At 32.9% G+C, this 22,612-nt stretch overlaps 3 protein-coding genes across 5 annotated transcripts; all 3 read right to left on the bottom strand.

Annotated features, from left to right (window-relative positions):
* Positions 1-293: 293 nt before the first annotated feature.
* LOC107918715 (probable L-type lectin-domain containing receptor kinase S.7) lies at positions 294-2,745 on the bottom strand. Its single transcript, XM_016848299.2, has one exon. It carries the CDS (start codon positions 2,550-2,552, stop codon positions 549-551), a length of 2,004 nt encoding a protein of 667 aa, XP_016703788.1. The 5' UTR covers positions 2,553-2,745; the 3' UTR covers positions 294-548.
* Positions 2,746-6,369: 3,624 nt separating this feature from the next.
* LOC107918394 (uncharacterized) lies at positions 6,370-15,027 on the bottom strand. Of its 3 annotated transcripts, XR_001690085.2 has the most exons (11): positions 14,705-15,014; positions 11,143-13,880; positions 10,998-11,054; positions 8,920-10,426; positions 8,443-8,789; positions 8,184-8,357; positions 7,425-7,582; positions 7,223-7,314; positions 7,035-7,147; positions 6,771-6,809; positions 6,370-6,666 (listed from the first exon to the last, which is right to left on the bottom strand). XR_001690085.2 is itself a non-coding variant. In XM_016847950.2 (9 exons), the coding sequence occupies exons 1-9, from the start codon at positions 14,865-14,867 to the stop codon at positions 7,107-7,109; spliced, it is 5,277 nt and encodes a 1,758-aa protein (XP_016703439.2). In that variant the 5' UTR covers positions 14,868-15,014; the 3' UTR covers positions 6,857-7,106. The 3 variants fall into 3 exon arrangements, 1 of the variants encoding a protein (XP_016703439.2); XR_001690084.2 differs by having other exon boundaries at positions 6,370-6,809; positions 14,705-15,027; XM_016847950.2 differs by lacking the exons at positions 6,370-6,666; positions 6,771-6,809 and having other exon boundaries at positions 6,857-7,147.
* A 1,990-nt stretch (positions 15,028-17,017) lies between these two features.
* Positions 17,018-19,519, bottom strand: LOC121225093 (nuclear transcription factor Y subunit B-9). Its single transcript, XM_041108997.1, has 2 exons — positions 19,394-19,519; positions 17,018-17,919 (listed from the first exon to the last, which is right to left on the bottom strand). The coding sequence occupies exons 1-2, from the start codon at positions 19,446-19,448 to the stop codon at positions 17,285-17,287; spliced, it is 690 nt and encodes a 229-aa protein (XP_040964931.1). The 5' UTR covers positions 19,449-19,519; the 3' UTR covers positions 17,018-17,284.
* Positions 19,520-22,612: the final 3,093 nt, after the last annotated feature.

Genomic DNA, 22,612 nt, shown 5'->3' on the forward strand with positions numbered 1-22,612 from the left:
TGGAAAGTGACCTATAAATAGAAGTTTTAAGGAAAATGATGGGGTAACTTACTCTTGCCTGTTGATGATTTAATGTGCTACATATGATTGTTGCAGGTTGGATTCTTTATGGTACTAACATTGTATTAAATATTATATAACTATTCACCATTCCCCTTGAAAACTACTATATATAGTAACTTTAAATAGTGTTTTTAGGCTACTTTTATGGTATTTGCCAGCAACATATGAACAAATATGCGAGTCAGTCCTCAATTTGGAGACTTAAATGTAAAGAGAGCCCCATAACAGTGTGAGTGTGAATAGAGTCAAGTTTTATATCAGTAAAGATAGCTAACAATGGCGGATGACAGCAAGAGAACATGTCAGAACTTTGTAAATTTATCTTCAGATTACAGCAGAGACCACATAGTTCAATGCAGTACTTTTGAACTCACACTAATGAACTCCTAGTCTCAGATGAGCACTGAAATGAAGTAATATTATAATGATGGTATAAGCACAAATGAAAGAATCAAACAATCAATGAATTTTGTATCCAACTCGTATCAGCTTTGAGTTATTTTGCTTTCTTCATCATCTGAAACAATGTCCTCAACAGTTAAGCTACAAGAGAAAGTGAGACTCGGTTTCATCTTCGGCACGGCTATTGGATCCGCCTCATTGTTAAGGATCTGAAGGATTCTCCTGATTGAAGGCCTCTCAGCACTATCAGGGTGTGCACAGCTCAAACCTACAAGCAACAACTTCCTCATTTCTTCCTCATTGAAATCCCCTTTCAACCTTTTATCAGCTGCTTCAATGATCCTTCCCTCACCAAGCAAGCCCCACACCCAGTCAATCAAATTCACCATTTTCTGGCTGTTTACTTCCCTCTCTATCGGCCTTCTACCACAAGCTACTTCAAGAATAACGACACCGTAGCTGAAAACATCAGTTTTCTCGGTTGCTTTCCCGTACTGAAGATATTCAGGGGCAAGGTAGCCCATGGTGCCAGCAGTAAGTGTTGAAACAGGACTCTTGTCATGATCCATCAGCCTTGCCAATCCGAAATCACCAAGTCTTGGATTAAAGTTGCCATCAAGCATTATATTACTTGTCTTTATGTCTCTGTGAATGACTTGTTGTTCACATTCTTGGTGCAGGTAAGCTAAGACAGAGGCCAATCCGACAGCAATATTTTGTCTATGGGACCATGTCAGCAATAAGCCATTCTCAGGGTGTTGATGAAGCAGAGTATCAAGGCTTCCATTAGGCATAAACTCATAAACAAGCAACAATTCACCTTTCTCAGCACACCAACCTTGTAGCTGAACCAGATTCTTGTGCCTCAAACCAGCTATGATAGACAATTCAGCAAGGAACTCGGTTTTACCTTCACGGGAGTGTTTTGATCTTTTCACCGCACTAACACACCCCGAAGAGGCGAAGATGGCCTTGTAAACATTCCCGAACGCACCCCGCCCTATGATTCTACTTGAGTGAAAGCCTCTTGTGGCTGCATACAGTTCTTTGTAACTAAACTCCCTAGGCCCTGCCAAAATCTCTGCTTTCAGATTCTTTTCTATTCTCATATCCTTCCATTTCTTCACAGATACATAACCGAAAACAGCAAGCACGACAAAAAAGAAGGCTGGACCGGCAATCCCAAGTCCTAAACCAAGCCTCTTGTGGTGCTTATTGGTAGAATTTGATGCAGGAACAGCTGATGGTACTGTGACTGAACTACCGGATACGTTATGAGGATGTGATCTTGGTCTCACGGGAAGGAAACCAAAAGTCTTGAAACTCCAATTCTCAATCGAGTGAATGCCCGTACTCCCTTCTGTTGATGCTGAAAACCCAACAAACACGTACCCTTTAAGGTATCCAGACAAATCAATATCCACAGACAACAATGGTGTTGGAGGCTTTATAGTTGAATAACTCAAGAAAACATTCAAGACCCTCAAATCATTCTTGTAAACAATCCAAGCAGTGATCAAATTCCCACTCTTCAAATCGATATCTTGCAACAATGCATCAGTAGCCTTGATTGAATTGAGGGAGTTAACATCCAAACCGACATGATTGTCATTGGAATCATTGAACCGAGTATCAAGTTTGGTATCAAACTCAATGGCTAAAAACTTGTTCTTGGCCAAATCTGAAGAATTAGCAAGACCAAGATACCCACCTGAACTCCCAAGGGTTTGGTTATCAGGTGAAAGAAAGAAGGTTAAACCATCACCGAAAGAGGTGGGGTCGACACTGTCGATGGTAAAAGAGAAAGTGGTGGAGAAAGAAGCAGTGATATTGGAATCTTGATCGAGAAAATGAATTGGGTGGTTGTAGATGAGGGTACCTGAGCTGGAAGAAGGAACAGCAGTCTCCCTGGTTAGGCCTATAACGCCATTTTTAAGATGAGAATCACCAAGGAGAGTGAGGTTCCTAACAGTGAAGAATGGGAAATTAAAGCTGGTACTTTCAGCTAAGATTATAAATGGGGAATCGAAGGTGAAGAGGAGGGGAAAGAGAAACAGCAAGAAAACAAGAAGGTTTCTTGGTGGCATTGTTTTGATATCACAGATTCTTGGTTTGGAAGAAATACAAATACCCAGACTCCCAAAGTGGAATGTAATTGTGAATTTGATGATGCTAAGTTATAAAAAAAGTTAAAGCTTTTGGCAAAGGGAATTTAATGAGAAATGGAGAAAAAGTGGGGGGAAATAGGCGCCTGTGGGCTTTTGAAACAATCATATCTTCTTCTTGTACTTTAATAATGGAAATATAACGGTTAGTTGGATTTGGCCATGGTTTTAGATGATTAAGGGCAATGAGGGACAGAAAGGTCTATTTCTTCTCTCACACCTTTTACTCTTTTAAATTTTGAAACTTAGTCCCTACGCTTTTCTTTAAACCTGCTATGACTACATGCAATACATCCACGTAACAACAATCAGAAGAATCAAGCAGTCTAATAATCGAAATATATCCCACATATTATGAAATTCAAATCTAAAAGGAAAACTCATACATGCATAAATTAAAATTCATCTATTTAAATTTGATAATAATAAAAAAGTACCAACATCACATAAGTAAACTGGACAGAAATGACACTGAGAGTTGGATGTGTGTGTGTGTACTTTTCTTTATGGGGTTTCAAAAGTGACCCTTTTTAAGGTAGGTGATTAGATATTTCATGAAAAACTTTGTTTTAAATTGAACGATATTATCAACTCTTAAATTACTGCAGCTTTTCTACTCAAATCTGTATAAATACAAAACATGCACAAGAAATAGAGCTTGTCTGTAAAACTATGCTGAGACAGACCACGTGAATGATTCCCTTATTCTGACCCTACTATAAACAATTGATGGGATTTCCAATGCTGAATTTGATGCTTAAATGAACAAGTTTGCTATTGAACCATCATGTAAATTGTGAATGAATTTTAAACATGAATATATAAATATGTAAAGAATGGAGCAAAGTTTTTAGTATAGAAATTAATATCATGATTTAATCAAACAATTAAAAAACTAAATAAGTTTGTAATTGTTTTAAAGGCGAAACAGTGTTTCCCCAAGTGGCACACTTTGAGTATGCATGGAACCATTTGGCTTGAGACCTGGTGAGGAGCTGCCATGCATGCGAGGTTGACATTTGCCTTACACGTGTTTCTTTCCTTGGCTCAAAATTAAATCTTTCTCCTTAAAATTCCAATTTGCAGCTCAAGGAAAATAAATAAAGAGACAAATCAGGATAATGCAACAAAATGTGTATTAGAAGTCTTAGGGTTTTTTACCTAAATAGCATTAAATATATATATACTGAAATGGCATCTTCTAAAAATTATGTATTAAAATGGTATATTTAAAGGGGTAAAAAAAGGTGTATAGGCGGCACCACTCTGAATTATGACATAATGGGGTATGGTTCCTATCTGATAGGCGACATTGGTGGTGCCTATCTGATAGGCGGTACACCTAGCATTCCCCCTCCCCACTCTCTCATCCGGCTCAATTTTAAAGTATTGGTGCCACCTCTCTTCTTCTGCTATTTTTTTTAAACTGATACTTTAAATTGAACCGAATGAGGGAGTGGGGGAGGAAATGCTAGGTGTGCTGCCTATCAGATAGGCACCACCAATGCTGCCTATCAGATAGGGGTCACTGGTTCCGCCTATCACTTTGACACCACTACTAAAATACTATTTTTTTAACTAAATTATGTCAGAATCTAAGGTGGTGCCGCCTATGCACCACCCTCAACCCCTTTGAATGTATGATTTTGATACATAATTTTTGAAACATGCCATTTCAGGAAGATGATATAAAAACAAGTAATTTTAGTTTTTCACGTTTTGAGAGGGTTTTATTTTTTTTTTAAGATTCAATTACTTAGGGCTCTAGTTTGGCAATGTTTTTAAAAAGTGCTGTGAAAAAGGTATTTTTGAGGAGAGCTTTTGAAAAAATTGAGTGTTTGGTATTGCTGTCAAAAAGTGCTTTTGAGAAATAAAATGTCAATTTTAGACATGATATTATAAAGTAATAAATATGTATTTAAATAATGTTCAAATTAGTTAATATTATGATATGTTAGAAAAAATATAAAAAATAATTTATTATAACTTATTGTTAATATTTTAATATATAATATTAATTTTAAATATTTCTAAGTAATTAATATTAATTATTTATTAAATTTAATTAGAATATATAAACTATACTTAAATATTTAAATATAATAATTAAATATTTATAATTAGATATTAACACAATTGTATTATTTGGAAGAAATAGTAAAGTTAAATATTTAAATATTTAAATATAATAATTATTTATTAAAAAAATTCTTCTAACGTCTATTTGGAAGAAGAAATAGTAAAGTTAAAAAAGTAAAATACCAGCCAAAAGCACTTTTGGGCTGAAAAAAGTTAAAAATTTCTACTTTTTTAATGTTAAAAAAAACTTAAAATAAATTTAAAAAAATTTCTACACTGACGTATGTTCTTTATTACTTTTTAAGGAAAAACACTTTTTAATGAAAAATTCATCTAAGAAGTATTAGATAACACAGCCTAAAATTGATTTTGGAACTATAGTATCCAATTAGTGGCAAATGATTCAAAGGTACCTTGAAATTTGAAACTGATGTATAAGTTTTGTTTTTATTCATTTTTACAAAGGTTTAACATTTTGGTATTTTTGTTGTTGCTTTCTCAAATGTAGTTGAGGAAAGTAACCACTATCGATTTTGAAAGACATTCCAAGGACTTAACTCAAGCCTATATTTACTTTTCCAGAAAATAAATATATAGAGCCTAAATGATACTTGTTTTTGAGTCATCTTTTTCTCACACTTGATAAGAAAAGAAGGAAAGGAAGAGGTTAAGGTAATACCTAATTTAACTAAAGATTTAATTGTCCATTAAAGAAAATATCAAATTAGGGATTTGGAATCTAACTCAAACGGGCAGCATAGAAAGTGGGATGCTAACTCTGAAGAAAACAATGTGAATTCGGAGAAATCAAATCAATAATATTGACAAAAGCAAGCCACCCATTTCATGTCAATGAGTTTCAATCAAATCCAAACCTTCACCCCACTAGCCCTGAATGGCCAAATCCAAATTCAAAGCTGCCCACGTCATATAGCCGTTACACAATTAGAAAAATTCTCCACCAACAATGCCCACTTCTTCTAGACCCAATTTAATATGAGGTTGAATTGGTCCAACGTGACACACTGTTCAGCTACTAACAACTTAATCAAGTTTTACGTTATTTCAAACCCCCCCCCCCCGCTTTTTTTGTCTGCAAAACTTTTGACAAATTGTTAGCTTATATTAACAAGGAAATTCTTAAATAAATATTACAAAACATGGGACCCAAAAAATAAATATTAAAAAGCAGGTACATAATAATGATCGGAAAATATCATATTTGAAAAATATTTAACAAGTATATCAAAGATCATCCTATAGTAAATACAAATAGTTTCCTTATTTGGCGTTCCTTGTGCCACTTGAATGTTCCGACATTAGTATGTAAAGTCATCTTTTATTTATAAACAATTGAATATAAATAATTTTTTATATTAACATGTGATAAAAAGTAATTGAAGGTGAATCTCATATGATGACTTAATGGTTAAGGGTGTTCACAATCCTAGGTGTAATCTAAATTTAAGTCGCGCTAATCATGTTTGTTGTTCAAAATTTTATCCTATTATTATAATTCACTAATTAAAAAAAACATCAAATGGGATAGAGGAAATCTGTTCGCAAAGTCCCCTAGAATATAAGTATATCAGTTATTACCTAAAATAATTATATTAATCAATCATAATTTAAAGTTATCTAAAAAAAAGTTATCTAATGATTCATCAAAATATCACATACAGCCCACTTTAGAATAATTGTAATACAATTAACCGATCCTGATTTAAAGTCATGTATGTAGAGTTTATCAAAATATGACGTAAAGCCCACACTTTAGTAGTGGATCCTACATATAATTTTTAAATATGCTTGGATAATTACAATATCATATTTAAAAAATTAATACAAATTATCCCTTAAATTTTTAAGCGTGTTACCTGAGGATGAGGGAGTGAGAACTGGTACAAAATGTAATTTTGATCTACTTTGTCTGTAGCTTCAATGGCTGTGTTATTGACTTGATATTGATATTATATCATTAAACAATAAACAGTAAGAAAGATTAGACAGCATCCATTAACATTGACATTTTGGAAACTTTCAGCTCTAATCAGTAATCACCTGCTTCTTACTCTTCCGAGGTGTCTCTCGCTATTCACTCTGCCACATAAATAAAAACTAAGAATTCATGGTGGGAGAATTTCAGGGAAAAAAAAACCATATTTCAAGCTTTAAATTCTTAGCCTTATGGATATTAAGGTCCACGAACAAAACTGCGGTCACCAATTGATGAATGAAAAATATCCAGGGAGGATTGGTTTTTATAAATGAAATTTAGGCCTACAAAATTACCAATGCCAGTGAAAAAATGAAGAGATAGTATACCTTTACAATCATGCAAGAAATGTCACTTAGTTGGCAGAAGATGCTATGGTTTTCAAAACCGTACCATCCAATTTAACTTGCACGATGTTGCTGGAGTTTTCTTGGCAAGAGAACTATGTAGGATAATAACTGTTAGTCCGACAGGAAACAACATAGGACAAGGATTTACAGTTGGTATGAATAAGCACCTTGAGAAATGCTACAAAAGCTTTCTGGGGGAAATATTGCTTCTGGATCTACTTTTTGCTGGGAAATGACAGCCCAGGCCACGTGATTTTTACTGCAAAATTCCACAAGAGTCAAATACTAGTTTTCTGGAACAAAGAGCTGAAAACATCTTAAGATGGACTTCAATACTTGTTTCTAGAATGATGAAACTGTGTCACATACCTTGCCCATGGAGGAACAAATTTTCTGTTAGGTTCACTTTCATCGTCATCTTCTTCATCATCAGAACCTTTGTAAGGAGAAATATCATAAGATTGTTCAATGGTTATATCTGCATCATTATTATCACTCGCTTTTGCTCTATCCAAGGTGCTCATTGCCTGACAAAGATTCAATGTACACATGAGGCTCAACTAAAAATTCGACAACCATTCGTAGAAAAACATCCAAGAAATGGTTTCAGTTAAACTGGTAAAATATAGCAAAATACATAAGCCTCATATAAAGAACAGTAATCCTCTTTTAGTCTTTGATCTTTATGGATTTCACAAAGGCAGCAAAAAAGATGTCTAAGTGATACAAAACAATCCATTTTAAGGTCCTATTACAAATCCTGAATTTCCTTTCCATCAGTTTGTTGCAGCAAAAGCTGAACTCAAACTTATCATAACAATTCTCCTTAAATTGCACTGACATATGAAAATCTCATTGCAGTTGTTGCTTTCTTTTTACATATTATACCCTGTCAATGTAAACTGAGAGAACACTTAAGCACGTGATCTATTCATAAGCCTTAACATTGCCCCATCAAACAGCCTTTAAAGATGGTTAACAAAAAAGTGACATTGTTTTCAGTTTAATATAGCAGTAGTACTAAGAGGGGCCCTTAAAATTCATTTTATTTAAGCCAAAGAAGTATAATTGCTTAAGGGTAGACAAATTTCCAAAATTAAAGATCTGAACCTGCTAAATGAATTTTACCTTTGCATGAAAATCTTCACTGGCCGTGCTTGTTTTTATAGTATCAGTAGTTGAAGAAACAGCTGTGCTAATTTCCCTGGCTGACATTTTTCCTTCATTTGTGCCTACTCTTTGCATTTTCTCAAGTTTCAATGCTTCACCATTAGGAACCTTTATTGTTTGTGCTCTCTCATCCTACAGCAGAAGTTCGCAATTAATGCCATTTTGCAGAAAGAAAGTCCTTAAAAAAATACCTTCTATACAGCATAAGGAAGTTTACCCGGGCTTGGCACTTCTTTTCTTTGCCATCTTTCTTTGAACATAAATTTTCTTCAGGAGCACATCGCTGCCTCCGTGCTTCTTCAATACGCTTTCTTTTTCTCTCTTTCTCCAATCTTTCTTCTTCTTCCCTCTGTCGTTTCTTAGCAGCCATATCGGCCTCTTTTTTCTTTCGTTCTTCTTTCTTTTTCTTCTCAAGCTCCAACTGCCTCAAGTTTTCTTGCTCCAACCTCACTCGTTCAAGTTTCAGGGCCTCCTTTTTCATCTTGCGATCATTTTCTTTCTTTTCAGCAAGTTTCTTTGCAGCTTCAGCAGCCTCCAGAGCCTTCACTTTAACATCCCTCTTCCCTATAAGGAATTACATATAACTTAAAGCATCAGCATAATCTATAGGTAAGATAGTAACATACATTTTCAAGAATGCTAGGGAATAATGACAAAAAAAGAATGGCTGCAGAAGAAATGAGTGAATGATTACCAGTAGCAATGGAAGCTGCTTGTTTTTGCTGAACAAGAGGAATAAATGAAGTTACATTTGAAACTATATTATTTAGCTTCAACTCCTTTTCTGAGAAACTTGTCCCACCTTTTCTTGGATTGGTTTTCTGAGATAATTTTGGCTTACTGAACTTATAACGAAGTGATTCACTTGTCCTTTTGGTAGTAGTCATCCCGGGTCCTATACTGCAGTTCTCTTTCGACTTATTTATATCTCTCCTCTTTGTGGCATTCTGTTTTTCAACCTTTTGCTTGATACAATTCTCAGTCCCAATGAAGCTGTAGGCTGTGTTCACAGAGTCCAGGCTATCTCTAACATTAAATATTTCAGCTCCAGAAACTGATGGAGCATTTGGGCATTCCATAATCTCAGCAAGTGGTACCCTTTTGGCAGAGCAAGTCAATCGTTTCGATGCAGTGGCTTCCTGAAAGTGAATTGCGTCAACCACCTCTTCCGTGTTCTCATTTTCTTCATTAATGCAGGGCAGCTCTAGCTTTAGGCTACCTCGCTTCTCTGAACTGTCAGAGTTTGATATGATTCTATCCCAGAACTTGCCAACTGGAGAAAGATAAGGATTCTTCACATTTCCGATAAGTTGAGAACTAGACAATGGCAAGCAATCAGAAAAGCATCCTCCAAGAAATGCATGGTTTGTTTCCTCACCAAAGCAACTACTGCTAATTTTAAGGTGACTACTATCACCGTTTTCAGGAAAAGTACTTCTCAGATCCATGCATTCTAGAAGTCCATTAGGAACAGATTGGCAAAGACTAGTTGCACAGTTTGTTTCCTCACCAAAGCAACTACTGCTAACTTTAAGGTGACTTTTTCTATCATCATTTTTAGGAAGAGTGCTCCTCAGATCCGTGCATTCTAGAAGTCCTTTAGGAACAGATTGGTAAAGACCAGTTGCTTGGTGCATTCTATATGAGGTTGGAAATTGGGGCAGTGGGGTACGGGTGCAAGCAGATTTACAAAGCTGCTCTAGAAGGCTAGCCCGTTCTATTGTAGGATTTGAAAGGTGCAATTTTTCAAAGCCAATGCCTTCTCCACCATTACATATTTGTTTATCATCTGTCTGAATAATGAACCCCTCAAGTTCTGGTCTGCTTTGATCAGCACTGATAAAATCTGTAGGTGGTCGACAAGGAGAACTAATGAGAAAAGTTGAAAACTCACCATCTTCTCCTAGTTGACATTTGCTTTCTTTCTTGCTCCTTTCATCACAAGCCAAATTTTCAATATTCGCAAAGTCAGAGTTATCCCCAACATTCAATATAATTTGGTTCTCATCTGCAGTGCATTTCCTTGTTGAACCAAACATGATGCTGGATGGATATACTGTTCCTGGTGCATCCTCTGATTGATCAAAATTTTCAAGGTTCGCTAGGGGTGAACTTGAGACAGAAGCCACATCAAATTGTTTATGCATAAAATTGGAAGGGGTGTTTTCACTTCTGCCCCTCTCTTTTCGATTATATTTCCCCTGGCAACACAGCAATAAGACACTCACTAAGCTAAAGTGTTCAATTTCCAGTAGGAATGTAACCTGTGCAATTTATAAATACATGTTCCACATATTATGCTAATTATGAAATAAAGTAAAAAAAAAGGGCAACTGAGCAATATGCTACCTTCTGAATAACTGAATTCAAAATAATGTAAGCAAATTGCAAGACATGAGAAATTGAGATAAATTAGAAGAGAGATTGAGAAGAAAGCTAGAGAAATCAATGGCAGCCATCTATTGGGATTATATATAATTGCTAGTCAAAGCTTAACTAGCGTCCTGATGGCTTGGAATTGCAAGTGAAATCCTTTGCCTCCTAGAGTTTTTTACACTCGGAATAACCACTTAAGATGCAGTATTACATTGAAATAAACAATTAAGTTTAGCTTAATCAATTGTTTTCTAGATAAAATTTAGTGAAAGTGTAAGCATTTTTTATGGTATGAAAAGAGGTATAAGACATCACTATCACATGGGAAGTAATAGATATTACTATGGAAATGAATTAAACTAGAGAAGATTTAGATCCACACATTGTGTAGCATACCCCATTTTGTTCTTCATCAACTAGGAGCTTAGCGTTTAACTGCATAGTATCTTCCTCCTGGGACATAAAAGAAGTTTTGAGATTTAGATATGCTTAGGATTATATCATAGAAAATAAACCCAGTAAATCACCTAAAGTACTTTACCATCAAGTTTAATGACAAAGACAGGGAATTACTTTGTTGACCATCAACCTTCCTCCGTTTATGAGACCATGATCCCTCCACGTGGGATCTAGAGTGTTTACCTGGTCGTATGGACTGAACTGCAACCTTGTCACTTGATTTTGCATGTTTTTGATCAAGAACTGAACCTGTGTCACCAGCAATACATCTTCCCATTGCGACTTCATCTTGATTTTGAGGACAGGACTCCATTTTCTCTTTCAGAGACCGACCCTTTGTTTCTTCAAATAATGCAGCACAAGGATGTCCAAATGCATCAATGGTACTTGCATCTGCTACACTTAGCAGGGGAGGGCTACAAATAGGAGGACCACCACATAAATCAGTATTAAAATTAAGATGACTAATTTCTCGGACCATGATTACAGATTTTGCTTCTTCAACCTTCCCATTATCCTTCTCAAAGAGATAATCCATCCCTGACTCAACATCTATATTAGATCCTGCCCCATCTTGTAGTAAGTTTTTATGCAAAGCTTCATAACAAACTTTAGAGGTAGTTGGAAGGTCTTCCATGAAAGTTTTCTGTTCAGAGATTTCAATGCTTTCAGGTCCAGTACTTGTTACAACATCAGTACAAACCTCAGGTGTGCCTTTTACTGAGGACAAAACATTTAAATTGGAAATTCTACCACCAGATGTCTTGCTAAAAGCTGTTTCAGACAGTTTCTCTTCTTTGCTAAAATCTTCTTGCTCCTCTGGCAACTGCCTTTCATGGGTTGAGTTGTATGTTTCTTGGTAGTGAACAGAAGTTACTTCATCCAGATTATCTGCACAAGGAACTGGTGTAAGAGAACTTTTATCCAATGAGTTGATCATGTTTTCACTCTTTAATAAAAGACTAGAAGCTTCCTTCACAGTGCAGTCTCCCAAATCATCAAAATCAAGTTGCTTGGGCAACACCTTAATAGCAGATGAAGACTGTTGACTTTTTCCTATGACTTCCAACTCAACTCTTTCATACCTATTCAATGACTTTATAAGAGAAGGATTGTTACCACCATCCAAGTTAGAGGCAGAACTAGCTGAAGCCTCAACTAACTCACCAGAATTTGCATCAGTTTCAGCAACAAATGCATCACATTGATTCAATTCAGCAAGATCACTACCATCAATACAAGGCAAAGAATCTACTTGAGTACCAGAAACCTCCCTAAGTTCAACCCCTTCAGACCTCTCCGATGACTTTGCATATAGGAACTGGTTGGAAGCTGTTGATTTGGATTGTCTAACTTTATTCTCCAGAGTATTAGAGGAATCGAGTTTAAACAACTTTGCACTATGATTAGATCTTGACCTGGTACTACCATCATTATATTGATCTACAACATCATTCTCCATTGTTTGGTATTGCCTAGAACTTCTGGATCTTGTTAATCTACCTTGATAAACATTGTTGCCCTTTTCCTTGCTTCGGTGGTCTCTTGCTTTCCTAGAACCACATGTTTCATCAGAAATAACAGTAGGCTTTACCAATGCCAACGACTTATCAACAACATCAGGCTGTGCCTTTGATCTGCTGATGCATTCTATAAGCATATTTTCGTCACATGTTGCACCTTCAGAAGTTTTGCCTACACAGGAAAGCCCATCTACAGACTTTGGAGATCGGACAGAACTTCTAGATCTTGTGACCCTACCAGAATAAATACTTCCACCCCTTTCCTTGCTTGGGTATTGATCTCTTTCTTGCTCCGCCACTACAAAAGTAACAACATTCTCAACTGGTTTGACAAATTGCAATAACTCATCAGCAGCTTCAGGCTGTAGTCTTGATTTGTTAATAGATTCTGTAAGCAAAATACCATCCTGCTTTGCAACACAAAAGTTCTTGCCTGCACTTGGAGGACAATTCACAGACATTGGAGGATGAACGGAACTTCTTGACCTTGTGATACCACCGGAGCAAATATCTTCACCCCTTTCCTGGCTCCAGCATGGACCTCTTGCTTCATTTTTTACTAGACAACTTTCAGTGTTATCAACAGGTTCAGCAACTTTTGGTTCCAATAACTCATGAGAAACATGATGTTGTCCTGATTTGCAGATGGATTTCATAGGTGCCACCTCATACTGCTCAGCAACACAAGTGTTACCTGCACCTGAAGGCCCACCCATGGACTTGGAAGGTTGGACAGAACTTGATCTTGTGACTCTGCCAGAGTAAAAATATTCACTTCTTTCCTTGCTCCGGCATTGCCCTCTTTCTTCCTTTTCCACCTCATAACTCACAACATTATCACCAGATCTGATCAATTCCAACTTATCCACAGGACCAGACATTAAAGATGCAATCTTTGACACTTTGTTTTGACTATTGCAAGCATTATCATTCTTGTCAAAGCTCTCAACGTTTTTGCACACTTTTGCACTGTTTCGATGCTCTAAAGCCCGTTGCCTAGACTTAGATCTCTGGATTCTTGCTAGTGATAAACAAGGGTCAGGACAAAGATCTGAGACCATCTCATCTCTACAATCTTGAGGAGATGTAACACTAGGATCCAGCTGATCCGTTTTACCAGAAAGGAACTTATCTAAGCCTTCATTCGAAGCATCAACTCCAACTCCAGAGCATAAAACATGGGGTAATTGTACATTATCGGTTGTAACAACTGGCTGTTGATACAGAGAACAGTAAGGAATGGAATGTTGTGAATGTGGAAGTAGGAGTCCTGAGATAAGATCATCCTTATTTAACTCTGCAATTAAAAAGAAGACACTTTTTTTCATTTATAAATCCAATAAAAGGAACTGTTAACAGAATACTAAGAAAATTATTCTAAACCGATTGCTATTAAGTTCAAACATCATAATGCAATAAAGAATTCAAATGAAAAGAAGCCTTCGCAAGAAAGGAAATGAAAACAGACAATTTAAAATGGAAAGGACTTTTGTAGCTTTGAAGAAGCAAATTTTGAAAATTAAGATCTTGAAGTCAATGAAACATTCCTTCAACATTTTTAGTTTTAAAAGAACTAAGAATTAAACCAAAAGTATTGAATTAATTAAAAAGGTAAAATAAAGACTGTACTGCTAAATCAATGCTTAATCGAATATTACAATTTGAAAAGCAAAAATAGAAAAGGAATAACTAAGAAGAATTCAAGACGCACTTGCTAAAGAACACTCCAAATCGATTGTGTACAATAAATCACTAAATCAAAATTATCGAATTAATTAAAAGGTAAATTCAAGACACAATTGCTAATTTAGTGCTTAATCGAATATTATAAAAAAAAGTTTAAAAAAAATCAGAAAAGCAATAAATAAGAAGAATGCAAGACGCCATTGCTAAAGAAGACTTCGAATTGGTTATGTACAAGAATAAGAAACAGAAGGGGAAAAAAACAAAATACAAGAAATTCACGGATTTCAATGAAGTGGAATAAAATAGAAGCATTAACAAAGAAACCAAAACCATACTATCTCTTAGATATAGTTGAAATGAATTCAAAATGAACTTCACAAAGCATCAAAATGATAGGGAAAAAGTGAGAAATGTAAAGCTGAAAGAGATGATTACCGACGGAAGAAGAGGAGAGGAGCCAAGGCGGAGGAACGAAGCCATCGATGAGACACTTGGAAGCCAGTTGGTGATCGAAGAGAAGGATTTGCTGCTTTACGTTATCGATTATTCGATTCTTCCTCTCGAAGATCTGAATCAACACATTCTCTATCGTCGACATTGCTCTTCTTCTTCTTCTTCTTCTTCTTCTTCTTCTTCTTCCTCAATAGCCTAGATTTTCCATTTAAACGTTTTAACGCCAAAAGAAAATGGAATTTTTATTGATTTGACTTTGAGAGAGAGATAGCGGGGCTTTACTAGAATTTGAAATTCATGGGGGTGAATTTGATAAATTCTTGAATGTTCAGCGGCAAAGTAGGTATTTCAAACTGAAAGAAACGACGTCGAGTCAAGTCAATTTCACGTTAAGAATACGGCGTCGTTAGTGTCGCCATAATAATTTATTCTCCTCTCCTGTTTTTAATTTTGTTGAAGGGGAATCTTTCTTTTATCTTTCTCTATACTAGTATTGAAGCATTAAGGGTAAGTTTAGTTCACTATGATAGAATAGAATTATAACGAGTTGTTAACTCATATTGTGGTGTTGACATGTCATCTGGATATAAAAAAATATTGATGGAAATTTAATTGATTTTTTTAATTGATAAAAATTATTAAAAATATAAAATTTATAAAAGGAGTAGTAATTTTTAATAACTTATGAATTTTTTATAACTTCTTATTTTTTATATTTGTTTTATAATTTCAAATTTTAAAAATATTTTTAATAAAAAATCACTATTCATTTTTGTTTTCCTTTTTATGTTGTCCGAGATCATAGATCAATATATCATTATCAACTTTCCTGATATCACATCTCATTAGCCAAATTTATTATTCATCATTCACATTAAGACACTAAACTCATTGTCTCTCAGGCCTCTTACTTCACACTCTATACAAGTAAGATCATCATCACACTTCAAGCTTCCCATTAAAATCAATTTCAAACCTTCAAAATAACAAAAAAAAGATATATATATATAATTTTCTTAAATATTTATAATTTTATAAAATTTTATAACTTCTAAAATATATTTTTAATTTTTTCCATTTTAATTTTTATATAATTTTCTATAACTTATTCATTATTTTTATATTTAAAAAATCTATAATCTCTAATATTTTATAACTTTTTCATATTTTTCATAACATAATAATATTTTATAATTTTTAACATTTTTAATATTTTATAATTTTTATAGTTTTCTTTAATTTTATAATATTTTAATAATTTTAAGCTAAAATAATTAAAAACCAATTAAACCCGTTTAAAATAATTAAAAACAATTAATTCCTCATGTCAACATTTTTCCACATTTAATGACACGTCAACCGCCACATCATTATTTTTCATTATCAGTCACTACATCAGCACTTAACGGTCTATCAAGGGTTTTGATGGAAATCTATATTGTAGGGACACAATTGATTGTTAACTTTCGATTAAGAACTCAATTAATTGCACTTTTTAATCATGGGCATAATTGTTTTTTTAATTATTTTACAAGAACTTTTTTAGTCCTTAAACTTTCTTACCAAAGTGCAATGCGTCGTCATACTATTCGCCAACATGACACATTATCAAAAAATTAACACAGTTAAGGTTAGATATCATATTGAAAAACAAAAATAAATCTTAGGTACTAAATTAGACATCTTAAAAGTAGATGACATTAAAACTAACCTTAAAATACAACCACCAATCTCTTTAAATTAAGCGTAGACAAATTAAAAAGGGTAACCCATGAAAACAGTTACCCTACTATTAGCACAGTTCTATTTTAGTCGGTTTAAAATTTTTTATTTGTCACTAATATTATCGAATTTTAATATTTTAGTCACTTAAATCACTAGTGTAGTCTTTTTTTATTGTTATAATAACGAAATTATCTCTCTAATATCTTTACAAATTATGTCAATTTAATCATAATTCTAAGAAAATTCACAAATTCAACCCCAACTTTACACATTCAATCAATTTAGTTTTATTTCTTAAAATTTCAAAAAAAACTTTAAAAATAAAAAATTACTTAAAATTTTATTTTTCAATTTAAAAATTGCAAACCATAACCTTATTAATAAATTTATTTACATTTTTATTATATATTATTAATAATTATTATTTTATAAAAATAAATACTTGAATAAATTTTAATATCATTTTTATTTCGGAGTGCATCATAAGACTAATAATACATAAAATTAAAAGAAAAACAAATATTAATGGGTAAAACAATAATTTTGTTAATAAAGGAAGAAAATAAGCACTTATCAAAACGCTCCGTTTTACCGTTGGTCTTTACTTTAAAGGAGAAAAAAATCTGCATCACACTGAAAGTGAATACGATGATGATAAAAAAGACAATTGAAGAAAAAGCAATAGCTCAACCAAAGTTTCTGTTAAACCATACCAATGAATGCACCCAAGTTTGAGTACATTAAATTAAAGCAACAAGAAAAGATCACCCCAAATGCCACACCAATGCTTTTGTCAAGTTTATATGTTTATTCATATTTTGCTTGCTCTTTTATTCGTCATTTGAACTGACCAAATGGATCAAAGTGATTACCCAAAGAAGCTTGCGACGATGGTCCACCACCACCACCACTCGAACCATCCCTCATGTACCCTCCCATGGCCGTCGCCCCATCGAAAATCCCCTGCTGATGTCCCACATGGAATCCAGCTCCATAAGGTGCCATCATCATAGACGGTCCATAGTCTATCCCACGCTTCAACATCGGCTCGCTGCGCAGCGAAGTCCTTTCGTTCTCATTTTCCCGGTACCGGTTCAAGAATACGGTGAGGGGCTCAACGTAGTCGTCGAAACCCAGCTTTCCCATGGCCCAAAGCACGTCCTCCGCAGTGATGGTCTTGCGTTGCTCGCGTTGGCACCGTTCGTTGGCTTCCCCAGTGATGAAGCTTATGTACTCCGAGACGCATTCCTGGATGGTTTCCTTTGCGTCGTCGGAGATTTTGGCATGCGTCGGAAGGATGCGACGCATGATGCGGATCACGTTGGCTATCGGCATGTATTGATCTTGCTCACGTACCATACACGGCGGAGGCATGGTGTTTGAGTTGGCGGCGTTGCCATTGTTAGCGGCGTTGTTATTGATGATGGTGTTGGTGTTGGAGTTTGAAGAATCGCCATGCATGATGCTCATCCCTGGGTATTAATTAATTAAGAGCACGCAAAACATCAACGACATTAATTTAAAATAGCTCGCAACAAAGATATTAATTCTAATAATAATTTGAAAACAACCTCCATCCGTAATATAGATTATAATTAAATCACTTAATTAATCACACACCCATCTAATTACTGAAAAAAATAATTTTTTATTTAAAGTAAAAATCTATAAAAATATAATTTAAATCTAAAATAACTTAAGAGACATAAATACATCATTTCAACCAAAAATTAATTAAAATTTTACATTAATTATTTATAAATATATTTTTACATACATCTTTTTACCTCATTAAAATTCCATAAAGTCAAAGCAACAATAAATGACAAATTTAAACAAAAAATAAAAATAAAAATAAAAGCCTGAAGTTTGGAAAGCGTGAAGCATTGTTCACTAAATAATAAATGCAATACTTAATAATAATAATAAATGTTTAAAAATAATTAGTTTTTATTAATTAGAAAATAAATTTTAATTTTATAAAAAAAATTGGTTAAATGTTAACCAAGTAATTACAAAGATAATTAAAACAATAGAATCCCAATAATTAGAAGTAAAAGTCTAAAATTGAATGACGTGGACTAAAAACTAAAACATATTTAAACCAAAACTATAATCAATCAGGATAGCAGAATCTAATCAAGCTCCAACTTAAAAATTATATCTTCAATTTTCATTTATGAACGAAAGAAGAAAAACTGCCACCTTAGTGGGGTGTACGTCACACGTGCCAAATCGAAAGTGAGGTAAGTGCCTCATTCCAGGCACGGACGATTAATTGGGCCCCACCATTTGGGATGGGCCCAAAATAGTTTCTTAAAATACGGGCCCCACCTATCACTGTTTAGATTCTTTGTTGGGAGTCTCAGCCCAAAGTCAATGCCTTTTCCCCCTTTCTCCAGATTTTGAGATTTCCTCTTTCCCAATAAATTATTTAAAATTTAAAAAAAAGGGGATATTTTCATATTTATTACAATAAATACTGAATAGAATGAAAAATAAAGAGCTTGTCAAGCTTGCAAGAATTAGTATGAATTGAAATGATGTGAAAGAAATTAAAGCAAGACGCAAACAAAGGAGTTATTAACCTTTGTTTTATTTATGATAATGGGAATAAATATGTGTTGAGGAGAGCGTTGAAAAGGTTGCATGCAAGCTATTCCTGAAATTCTAATTAAAATTAAAAATGATTTATTTGGTTATCCCACATTTTATATTTTTAGTTAAAAGGAAAAGTGAGTCGAGATATAGCCAGCGTTACATATCAAGTCAAAAAGGTGACTAACCTCACAAACAATGGTGGAAATACTATGTTTGCAGCGTTGCATGCAAAGAAATGTACATCATAAATCCAACTATTTTCTTTACAGAAACAATATATATTCATGCATGCAGTAGATTATTACTTAATAAATAAAAGATTTTGAAGGCTTTGGGGTGGTGCACCTGAACTTGATTTTGCATGCTTGTAAAAACGATTGAACCCATCACCACGTTCCATGAGTTTGCCTCTATGAAAACAAGAAATGGAGAAGAAGAAAGGAGTAGTGTTGGTGTTCTTTCAATGGGGGCATTTAGACCATTCTATGTTAGGGGAATTTATAGTGCGAAACAAACACACTCCACATGTCGAACAGGCGTTTCTAACGAGGAACTCAGCATTGCCGGTCACACCACCCTCTCTCATTGGCCCCTGCCCTTCCCCTAACCGGAATTACCAGGTGGCCACTCATAAAGAAGAAGTTATTTTTTAATAATATTTATATGATAAATCAAATTTAAAATAATATTTTATATTCGGTATTTTTATATTATTTTTTTAAAACCGCTTTGCACCCACCTTTATTGATAAATTTAGAATAATTATAGCAAAGAAATAAATTTCTCCATTGAAACACCAACTCTCAATTGCCTTTGTGTAATGACTTCTTACCTGGGAAACTGCTTATTTTTGGTATATCAAACTTGTTATATAAGTATTCCTAATCATTATTTTTAAAATTTTTAATTATTTGTATTTTGTTTGGGTATTAATGTACACTATCATATCAGTCTATGTTAACTGTAAAATTTTAAAAACATGCCTTACAAAATATTTCATGTTTATTTATAACTTTATTCTACATAAAACCTCATATGACACTATAAAAAAATAAAATTGAACGCATAAAAATTATATATTAAGAACACATGTATATATCTAAATTTAATATAAATAAATAATGAATTATAATATTTGAAATTGATAATAATAATGCGTACAATATATATGAAATTACAATAAAAAATTTTAGTTTAAATTACAACATTATTAGTATATACCAACAATATGGGCGAAACAATTTGTATAATAACATTGTAATGTATAAAAATATCAAAATAAAATTTTAGTTAAAATGATAAATAAAAAAATTATTGGTTTTTTTAAAAACTAAGAAAAAGACAAAAGTACATTCCTAATATATAATTTATTTGAAACATATAAGATTATTTTAGTAATTTCTTTAATTGAATTAGTATCGAGTTGACTCATAATATGAACTCATTCAAACATAATAAATTTTTAATATCAATATCATTCTACTATTAAAAAAATAAGAAGCTGTTAACACGAAATTGATTTAACGTCAAACTGTTAATCCCTGATTTATAAAATTACAAGTTTAACAATGAAATTGACACACACATAGGTCTTAATTGATAAAATTAAAAATTAGCGTAATTTATTTCGCTTTCCAATTTTATATATAAAAAATATTTTAGCCCTCCATTTATTTTTTACCTTTTTTAACTCTTAAACTTGTATTGTTTGTCAAACCACTCAATGATAGATAGAAAATTTAATATTTTTAACTTTGTTGATATGGCATACATATGGATTGTCACGTGGTACATTAACAATTAGTTAGTTTTTAAAAATTAGAATATTAAAAAAAACCTTTTTTTATAATTTTATATTGTTTCAGTAAATTTTTTTTTTAAATTAGTTAATTATTGATATGACAACGGTATGGCAATCCACGTGTATGCCACACTAGCAAAAGTTTAAAAAAGGTTAACTATTACATCTAATTTAGAGTGATTTGACAACTAACGCAAGTTTAAGGAATAAAAGAAATGAAAATTTAAATGAAAGGCTAAAATAATTTTTTTTGTAAAGTCAAGGGTCAAATAAGTTACTACACCTTAAAAATTCATCAACATTACAAAATAATTTGTATAAAACTTGGATGAGGTTCCTTTTCTTCTTTACAAGGACAACCCAAAATTTATTTAATAATGAAAAGGGTAATCCACATAAATAGTTACCCGATTATTAGAAACTTTTTTATTAGGTCACTCAATTTTAAAAAGTTACAAAATGATCACCTGACTTACTATTTTATGTTTTCAAATCCAAAACAGTGAAATACTTAACAGCTGACATGGCTGTGAAGTTAATGAATTGTTTGTTTTTTTAAATTTATTTTTAGGGAAAGATTTGTATGAAACAGATATGCCACATCATCCTGTATCCCTTACCAATTATTTAATGTGACGCATTTGTTTCATACAAACATTTCTCTAAAAATAAATGTTAAAAAAAAACAATTCATTAACTTAACAGCCACATCAGCCAACAATCAAGTATTTAACAGTTTTGGACTAAATAAAAATAAAAAGATTAGTCAAATGCCTTTTTTAAATCGAATGACCTAACAAGAAAGTTTCTAATAATCAGGTGATCATTTATGGAATTTACCCTAATAAAAATATTTATATTTAATCATAAAAACATATGAATATAAAAATGAAAATGAGCAGAATATTGTACAATTTCTATTTTCAAATCTCAATCCTTATAAATACTTTAAAATCTAAATTTGTTTATTATCAAAATTAAATCTATAGGCACAATTAAAATGTGAGTTTTTAGAGTCCTATAAATTGTTATCATATGAGATATAATGACATAAAACTTTAATATCATAGCCTAAAAATTTAAAGTTTAAAACAGTTAAAAAAACCATATAAAATCTATAAAAAAATCTAAAAATTCATATATATATAAGTTTTAAATTTTAAAAAATTATTAGAAACATAAAATATATATATATAAAAAAGGGTAAAAGATTATATATAGACCAAATAAAGTATATCCACTTAAATTTCTTATTAATAAAATTTGAAACATTGAACTCATCCTCTTCTTCAACATCAAAACCGCATCAATTATAACAATAATCTAAATTGATTTCAAATTTTTTCGTATTTAAACCATTCCCTCTTACTAAACCTGGTGAAACCTGATTTCACCACGAATTCATCAAACTCTTTGTTTCGTCTAGGGCAAATTATAGGTTTATTTTTCGTCCTTTTTCTCTTCAATTCTGGGAGGAATCTCATATTTTTTTTCTTCAATTTTATTATGAGGAAAATTTAATAAAAAAATTTGACGAATTTTATTAGATTTGGAAAATGGTGCTTTAAACAATTAAATGATAGAGTCGAAAGGTATAGTAAAATATTAACCTAGTAAGATTAAAGAAGAAAAAAATGTGATATTGTTTTCTGGTAAAATCTAAATAGAATTGAAGAAGAAATAAAAGGGAAATGTTACAGGCTAAATTAACCAAAATGGTAAAGATTGAGGGCTGTATCTATGGCTATAGAATAATATAGGGA

Source organism: Gossypium hirsutum, chromosome D13 (genome assembly GCF_007990345.1).
Source record: "Gossypium hirsutum isolate 1008001.06 chromosome D13, Gossypium_hirsutum_v2.1, whole genome shotgun sequence".
In the NCBI taxonomy this organism is placed as follows: Eukaryota; Viridiplantae; Streptophyta; class Magnoliopsida; order Malvales; family Malvaceae; genus Gossypium; species Gossypium hirsutum.

Bases quoted from the DNA above. Each gene is read 5' to 3' on its own strand.
- LOC121225093 (XM_041108997.1), bottom strand. From the start codon at position 19,448: ATGGAACGTGGTGATGGGTTCAATCGTTTTTACAAGCATGCAAAATCA. The intron at 17,920-19,393 runs GTGCACCACCCC...ATTAATACCCAG, and splicing joins GCATGCAAAATCAAGTTCAG to GGATGAGCATCATGCATGGC.
- LOC107918715 (XM_016848299.2), bottom strand. From the start codon at position 2,552: ATGCCACCAAGAAACCTTCTTGTTTTCTTGCTGTTTCTCTTTCCCCTC.
- LOC107918394 (XM_016847950.2), bottom strand. From the start codon at position 14,867: ATGTCGACGATAGAGAATGTGTTGATTCAGATCTTCGAGAGGAAGAAT. The intron at 13,881-14,704 runs GTAATCATCTCT...TTTTAATTGCAG, and splicing joins CCTCTCCTCTTCTTCCGTCG to AGTTAAATAAGGATGATCTT. The intron at 8,790-8,919 runs GTAATCATTCAC...AATTCCTTATAG, and splicing joins AGCAGCTTCCATTGCTACTG to GGAAGAGGGATGTTAAAGTG.